At 59.0% G+C, this 8,306-nt stretch overlaps 1 protein-coding gene across 1 annotated transcript; it reads left to right on the plus strand.

The window, feature by feature from the left end:
• Window positions 1-2,508: 2,508 nt before the first annotated feature.
• Window positions 2,509-7,210, plus strand: LOC123569221 (spermatogenesis-associated protein 31E1). The gene has a single exon (XM_065530811.1). It carries the CDS (start codon window positions 2,624-2,626, stop codon window positions 7,106-7,108), a length of 4,485 nt encoding a protein of 1,494 aa, XP_065386883.1. The 5' UTR covers window positions 2,509-2,623; the 3' UTR covers window positions 7,109-7,210.
• The last annotated feature ends 1,096 nt before the right edge of the window (window positions 7,211-8,306 follow it).

Here is an 8,306-nt window from a genome sequence, read left to right on the forward strand (position 1 = left end):
TGCAGGCTTGTATGGATCTCACATACCCCATTAACATATACACCTACCGTGTGCCCACAAAAATAAATATTAAACTTTTAAAAAATTATGAAAATCGTCATCATAATTCACAACGATCAATAAATATAAAAAATGTACATTCTATGTCTGAGTTGATGCAGGGCAAGAATGTATTAAGAGAGAAAGAACTGCAAACAAACAACATCCTGAGAGCAAGAAACCGGAGAAATAACAGAAACTCCAGGGAGAAGCCTAGATCTTAAAGAAGCGAGAAACTGAAGGACTGGCACAGAGATCTCCACAAAACCAGGTGACACTTGTGTTCCAGGAAACAGAATAGAAAAGGGACTCAGGGCTGTCTCTGACAGGTGAGCAGCTAGAGTGGGAGGGAGGGATCCGGGGGACCCAGGAGGGTGGAGGGACCCAGGGCTGGGAGCTGAGGGCGGGGCTGTGCTTCAGCCTCCTCCTCCCACTGCCCCTCCCCCTGCCCCCAGGAGCCCTTTGTGAGGAAGAGGCCCCAGCTCTGTGATGCAGGCCTGGGCCCCACTCCCTAGACCCAAAGGGGATGCCCAGCCCTCAGTTGCTTGAAGGCGACATTGCACTTCAGATGGAGAAAATGCTCTTTCCTCTGAAGAGCCCTAGTGCCACATGGCTGAGCCCGAGCTCCACTCCCTGGATGATGGATTTCATCCTCACCAGTGTGTGTGGCCTGGTGCTCCTCTACCTGGTACTCTCCTACCTCCACAGTGACCCGCCCTCACCCCCGCCCGGGAGGAAGAGGAGCAGCAGGGAGGTAAGGAGCCCTCAGCCCAGCCCCACAGAGAAAGATTCTCTCTTCTTTTCCTCCCCTCATTTCCACTTTTCCCAAACAACGAGAGACGCTCCCACGATGGGAAATCTCGTCATCCCTCTAGGGCAGGGCAGGGCAGGCAGGGGCGAGAGTGGGCGGAGGATTCCACCCCCAGCTCCCAGACCATCTGTGGGGTGCGCAGGGGGCGTCAGGGCAAAAACCAACACCAGACTCAGTGGCGACGACCGGGTCAGGAGAGGAGTGAGGTCTCTGTGGGAGGAGAGGCCCCAGCCCTGCCTCATCACCCCCTTCCTGGGCCAGGTGCCTGGGGGCCCAGCCTCCTCTGTGTGATCTGGGTGTGATCTGGGAGCTGTGCTGAGCCCCCGAGAGCCTCCCACAAGAGCCTGGATTCGCCTGTGGCTGCACCCCGGCCACAGCTGCTGCTTCCTCCTTCACCACAACCCCATGGTCCCGGCCTCCTCTCCATTCTCTTCCCAAGCAGAATCCTACCGGCAGCTCAGAGGCGCCTGCAGACCTGAGCCTGGGTGTGCCTTCAGGGGAGGAGCAGGGACTGGGAACAGCCGGGGCGGAGCCACACAGAAAACCCCTCCTTGCATTTTCCTAAGAAGGAAAACGGAAAACATTTCATTCACGATAAACATGAGTAAAAAGCGCACACAGAGCTCCCTGAGCTAGAGGCAGGGCGCCGTGTCCTTCATGAGCACTGCATGTGTGCAGCTGGTCTGGGGAGAGGAGACTGAGAACTGGTCCCAGCCCCTCATCCTTTCTTGCCTCTCAGCCTCAAAGGGAGAGAAGGGGGAGGTCCAGGAGCAGAAAGAAGATCTCAGCTCTGAAAGGTGAGGCTCTGCTGCTCCCCGGGACTCCCCAGAGGTGACAGCATCGCCTGTGCCCGAGGAAGTCATTTGCAGAGGCCTGAGAGGGAAACTCCTGGGAGGGAAATCGGAACCTGGGGCCTCAGATTCCCTGTGGGAATGAAGCTGGGGGCCTGGGAACGGGATTGCCCATAAGGGGGCGGTGTGGGGAAGGGACCAAGGCCTGCGGGGATATGGGCGGAGGTCAGGGAGGCTCCAGGTCCATGTGGACAGCTGTGTACCTCGGCCATGGCTGACTCCTCTTTGAGACCACCCGTTTGCTCTCCCAACAAGATGGTTGTGACACCCATGAAGGGGTGGACGTGGAAGCGCTTTTTGCAAATGACAAAATGCTGCACAGTGGACACCTTCCTGTCAACATCAGGGCCATGTGTCCTTGGACACAGATGTGTGGGCTTCAGGGTCTACTTCCCTGTGGTGTCCCTTAAAGAGACATCCACTCAGCCTCCGTGAGGTTCCCAGGCACCGCCCTCTCCACCATAACCCTGTCTCCTGACTTCCAGCTTGCAGAAACCTCCTGAGGGAGCTGGAGGAGACTCGGGACCTGAACAACCTTCTGGAAAGGTGAGGAGCTTCCCCCTTCTCTCCATGTCCTCCTTCCTACCAGGGCCTCTGATGCAACCCTAGGGCCTGCTGGTGATCTGGGAGGGAGAGGTCCTGGGAAGAGGAGAGGAGAGGACTGAAGCCCTGGGGCAGGCTTAGGCAGAGCTTTGTGAAGTCAGCAGCGGGGGAGGTGGAGGAGCTGTAGGCCCCAGGTGCCCACCCCTCCTGGCTTCCTGGCCCCACCTGCCCCTGGCTGCAGCTTGTGCCTCTTGTCTCCTGCAGCCACCTGAGGAAGCTCGCTGGCGAGGGCGGCTCCCATCTGCCATTAGGTGGAGACCCCCCGGGTGACGTGTGCAAACCAGCGCCTGCTAAGGCCCACCAGCTGCATGGGAAATGCATGCCAGATCTGTCTCCCACCAGCTTGTCCCCAGCAGCTCCCCCAGCTCCTCTGGCCTCCACCCAGTCACCAGGTCCGATGACCTTCTCAGAGCCTTTTGGACCACACTCAACCCTGAGTGCCTCCGGGCCTCCAGAGCCCTTGCTTCCCCTAAAACACCCTGCATCCCGGCCACATGTGGTTTTTCCTCTTTCAACACAGCCGCATGGTCCCCTGACCTCTCTACCTCCACCCGACTCCAGCCTGGCTGGACTTCAGTGTGGCTCCACAACACGCCCCGTCCCCAAGAGCTCCCCTCTACACAGCCAGGGGCCGCCTTCTCCAACCAGGGTGATCTCTGGCCTTGGGCGCTCCAGCGATCCCATCTGGGACCTCTATTGCTGGAGGGAGGCTGCCACCACCTGGGGCCTCTCCACCTGTTCACATGGCAAATCCCAGCCACAGCATCTTCCCGACCAGCCCCTAGAGGCTTCCTTCTGGGGAGACCCCACACCCAGGCACGTGGAGGTAGGTGTGTGCACATTCATCCACCCTGACGTGCAGAAGCTGCTGGAGACTCTCATCGCCAAGAGAGCACTGATGAAGATGTGGCAGGGGAAAGAAAGGGAATGGGCCGACCACCCGCAGATGACATCGCTGGGGAAGGAGTGGGACATCACGACTTTAGATCCCTTCTGGAACGTGTCAACTGAACCACAACAGCTGCCCCATCCTCAGCAAGTCTCTGACGCCACAGCTGTGGGGGACCACTTGCAGCAGAAATGCAGCCAGCTTTTCTGGAACCTCCCATCTTTCAACAGCGAGTCCCTGGTAGCCACAGCCTGGGTTTCTAGCAAGCCTTCCTCACAGAATGCGCACTCCGTATCATTGGATGAAGCCTCCACTTCTCTTCCAGGTGAACCTGAGGTCGAGGTATCCTCAGAGCTTTCCCAAGCACCGCCTTCCTCACAGAATGCACACTCTGTATCATTGGATAAAGCCTCCACTTCTCTTCCAGGTGAACCTGAGGTCGAGGTATCCTCACAGCTTTCCCAAACACCGTCTTCCTCACAGAATGCACACTCTGTATCATTGGATAAAGCCTCCACTTCTCTTCCAGGTGAACCTGAGGTCGAGGTATCCTCAGAGCTTTCCCAGGCACTGCCTTCCTCACAGAATGCACACTCTGTATCATTGGATAAAGCCTCCACTTCTCTTCCAGGTGAACCTGAGGTTGAGGCATCCTCACAGCTTTCCCAGGCACCGCCTTCCTCACAGAATGCACACTCTGTATCATTGGATAAAGCCTCCACTTCTCTTCCAGGTGAACCTGAGGTTGAGGCATCCGCACAGCTTTCCCAGGCACCGCCTTCCTCACAGAATGCACACTCTGTATCACTGGATAAAGCCTCCACTTCTCTTCCAGGTGGACCTGAGGTCGAGGTATCCTCAGAGCTTTCCCAGGCACCGCCTTCCTCACAGAATGCACACTCTGTATCATTGGATAAAGCCTCCACTTCTCTTCCAGGTGGACCTGAGGTCGAGGTATCCTCAGAGCTTTCCCAAACACCATCTTCCTCACAGAATGCACACTCTGTATCATTGGATGAAGCCTCCACTTCTCTTCCAGGTGAACCTGAGGTTGAGGCATCCTCAGAGCTTTCCCAGGCACCGCCCCAGCCCCACCACATGGCCCAGCCCCAACCTTTCACTCCAGCCTGGCCCCAGTCCCAGCCCCCGCCTTTGGCTGGGATCCAGACCCAGGCCCACCTCTCACCCCCTGTCCCAAGCCTACCGTGCTCTTCTCCACCCCAGATTAGGGACTGTGGGGCATCTTACCCGACAACCCAGGAGAAGACAGAGTCTGTCATCCCCGCTGGAAAGGAGAATCTTGAATGGACCTTGAAGAAGCGACCAAAGTGGAAGAGGGTTTTGCCCTCTCTCCTCCAAAAGTCTCCGACTGTCCTGAGCCAGCCCACAGCCCACCTTCCCCAGGAGAGGCCAGCCTCCTGGAGCCCCAAGTCAGCCCCCATCCTTCCCGGGGTTGCCACCAGCCCTGAGCTCCCAGAGCACCGGTGGCAAGGAAGGAGTGCCATCCACCAGGAGCAGTCCTGTGGCCCTCCCAGCGGATTCCGGGCATCTGGGGACCTGCCGCCGCCTGAGGGGGAATTCCCAGGGAGGCCCCAGAGTCGGGCAGCAGACACGCAGGAGGCCCTCTTGCCCTCCCAGGCTTCTGGATTTGCAGGGAAGGGCAGGAAGGATGTGCAGAAGGCCGGGTTCAGGAGCTCCGGAAGGTTCTCTGGGAAAGGGTGCTTACGGTCCAAACTAGGGCCAGACCCAAGCCGGGATCGAGGCTCAGGAAGGACCTCAGTGAAGTTTCTGGAGGAAGACAAGGAGGAGGCGGAAGGTGACATGTGGAGGCCCTGGAAGTACCAATCAGTAAATTCTGCACCCAAGGACCCAGACAAGAAGCATCTGGAAAACAAGCTGCAAATCCATCTGGCCAGGAAGGTGGGGGAGATCAAAGAGGGCTGGATCCCTGTGCCTGTGCGTCGCTCCTGGCTCATGGTCAAATGTGCTGTTCCCCAGTCTGACGCCCACAGGAAACCTGGGAAGCTGGCATCCTGGAGGGGTGGGAAAGCCCACGCGAACACCTCCCGCGAGCTTTCCTTCCTCCAGCCCTGCACCCAGCAGATGCTGGAAGTGCATCTTCTAAGGTTCCGTGTGAGACACAGGTGGGGTCCAGACCTCCAGTCCCTGGAGCCCATAAATGTCTGGTCAGGTGAGGCTCAGGCCCCGCCCTTCCCACAATCCACCTTTCCCCCCTGGGCCTCCTGGGAATCTCGGGACGAGTCTGCAGCCAACGTTCCCATTTTCCTGGGAAAACGTCCTCAGAACGGTCCAGGAGACAACAGAACAACAAGCAAGTCAGTCCTGATGGTGAGTGGCGCTCTCGCTTCCGCAGCACCTGAGCAGGAGGAAGCCCAGAGGCCCCTGAGAGGGTCCCAGTCAGCTGACACCCATGGGCGATCAGAGGCCTTTCCAAGTCGACATGAGGACAGGGGGTTTTCTCAGCCCCCCACATGCAGCCTTGTGGGCAGAACCTGGCAGAGCAGGACTGTCCTGGCATCCGGGAAACCCAAACCCAGACTAGAGGGGAGTATGGGTTCAGAAATGCCTGGGAACGAGGCAAGGTTTGAGAGTGAGAGCATGTCCCCAGGAGACGTGTGTAGTAGCAGAGCCCTGCAAGAGCTCAGCATAGGGTCCCAGTGGGCAAGGGCCGAAGATGCCCTGGAGGCACTGAAGGTGGGGGAGGAGAAGCCCCCCGCTTGGGACGTCACCGTGGGAGCCAGTGTGAGGACAAGTTCAGGAAGCATTCAGGTGGATCTGAGGAGCACAGGGGCTCTGGGGACCACTGATAACCCCTCAGGGTCTACAATCTGTGTTGCTCAGGATCCAGAGCAGCTGCGCCTGAAAGCGCAGGTGGTCAATGAGATTGCGCTCCTAGTTCAGGTGGATTCAGAGGAGCAGCCACCAGGCCATGCCTCGGGCGTCCTCCTCCAGGATGGCGCCATAGATCTGTGCCTTCCAGGCCGCCACATGGACATGCTCCCCGCCACAGACAGGCTGCCCGCTCAGACCCCTCTGTCCAGCCCCCAGAGTGTGTCCAGTAAGAACACGACAGTTTCCCAGGGGCCATGGGCCCTCCTATGGAAGGGAGGGGACAGCTCAGGGCAGCGGGAGCCTGGGAGCCCGAAAGCAAAGGCCCCACAGAAGAGTCAGAAGACGCTGGGCTCTGCGGACAAGGGCGAGACCCGCAGGAGACCCAGACCAGGGGAGCAGGGACACGGCTCCAAGGGACCAAGGACCTCTGAAGCCAGTGGGAGGAGCCACTCTGCTCACACCAGGGAAATAGGAGACAAACAAGAAAGGAAATACAACCAGCCTCAGCCGGAGAAACGAGAGACGCCACCTGAAAGCCACTTCCGAAGAAAGATTGGTCACCATCCACGGGGTCTACACCCCAGGAAAACAGGCGCAGGGTGGGAAGACGTCCTGGAGAAAGGCAAGCCTGGGGCAGATGCTGTCCAGAGCTGGGGGTCTGGCCCAGCAAGGCTGTTTATGGACTGCATGGTTGATGAAGCCTGGACCATCAGCAGAGTTGTGGGGCAAATCCTGGTGGACAAACTGGGGCTTCCGTGGGGACGTGGTCCCTCAGACGTCAGTCACCACAAAGGTGACCTCCACGCCCAGGAGAATGTGCCTTCCTGCGGCCACAGGGGTCACTGCCACCAGGAACATAGCAGAGAGATGAGAGCTCCGGCCTGCAGCCCCAAAGCCACCCCCAGGGGCCACCACTGTCCTGTCAAAAACAGGAACATCAGGGACAGAGACAGCAGATGGGCCCCACCTCCCCGGGAGCCTGTGTCCCCAGCTGGCCCCCACCACCACAGGCCACGAGTGGCAAGTGCCTCGGGTGGCCCCATCTGCGGCCGCTGGAACTGAGGTCTACACAGGGGTCTTGCCTCCTGAACCAGAGAAGGCTTCTTGCACGTCTCCTGGGGGCGTCAGGGTTCTACTCAAATAAAACTGACACCTACACGTTAAGCCTGTCCTGCCTGGGTGATCACAGCCATGTGTTCCCGACTTTGACAGAGAAGTTCCCAATACACTTGGTTTCCCTGCAGAGGTGGTGGCTTCTGTCTGTGCCATGCTAGGGCACAGGAAAGGGCTCAGCGTCCGCTCCTTCTGAGTGCAGCTTCCAGAATGGCTGTACCTGGAGGAGGCTGGCAGGGACGTGGAGGACCCCCTCTTCTCCCTGTCCAGGGAGAAACCGTGTCTGGTTTCCAAGCTGGATCACGACCCAGAGTCTTCAGGACGTGTAAGGACAGCAAACCCTATGGCGACCCCACCGGGTCTGGCTCACTGCATCCCCGTTCTCACTAAGGTAACTTCTGTACTGCTGTAGGGGCTGGGTCTGCAGGGGCCTCACGGCCTGAGGGGCTGGTAGGCTCCCCTGAGGCTGGAGGAGTGATGGATCCCAGCAGCCTCCCTGCCCTGTGGTAGCCTGGGAATGTGGGGGTGTCCTGTACTGGCCCTGGGTCAGAGGCGGGACAGCTCCTTCCCAGATGTCCTGGTCGGGAAGAGGTGACACCCTCCCCAGACCCTTCCCTGCCTGCTGAGTTCCGGGACGGACCTGGGCCCCGCCAGCACTTGGCTCAGCCTTGATAACACCGCTGGGTTTGCGTCTGGTGTCCCCTGTATCACTCTCCAGAGCAGTCTCCCGGCCACTAGTGTGGGGTGTCTGTTTCAGGAGGCACCCAGGGCTGCTGCCTGGCCCCCTGGCGGGACTCTGCGGTCAGGAACCACAGGAGGGGACCTAGGCCCAGGGTGGGAGGTGGGAGAAGAATCCGGGAAGACGAACATAAGTTCGCAAGTGCAGGATCCACAAGCTGCCCACAGCTGTAACCAGGGTCCTCACAGTCCGGTGATCATTACAAGTAAAAGTGGTCAGTGCCACTCCCAGGGCAGAGGGACCCAGAAGGCAAGGGCTGGCCTGGGTGACACAGCACATCTATAGCTCCAAGCCCAGCTGCTGGCAGGGGACACACTGGGCCTCAGAGGATCTGGTCACATGGTTCACAGGGAGAGTCCCCACAGGGCACGGTCCTGGGCTCCTCCGTCCTGGTGCTGGGTCCCTCCT

This window comes from Macaca fascicularis, chromosome 15 (genome assembly GCF_037993035.2).
Source record: "Macaca fascicularis isolate 582-1 chromosome 15, T2T-MFA8v1.1".
Taxonomy (NCBI): Eukaryota; Metazoa; Chordata; class Mammalia; order Primates; family Cercopithecidae; genus Macaca; species Macaca fascicularis.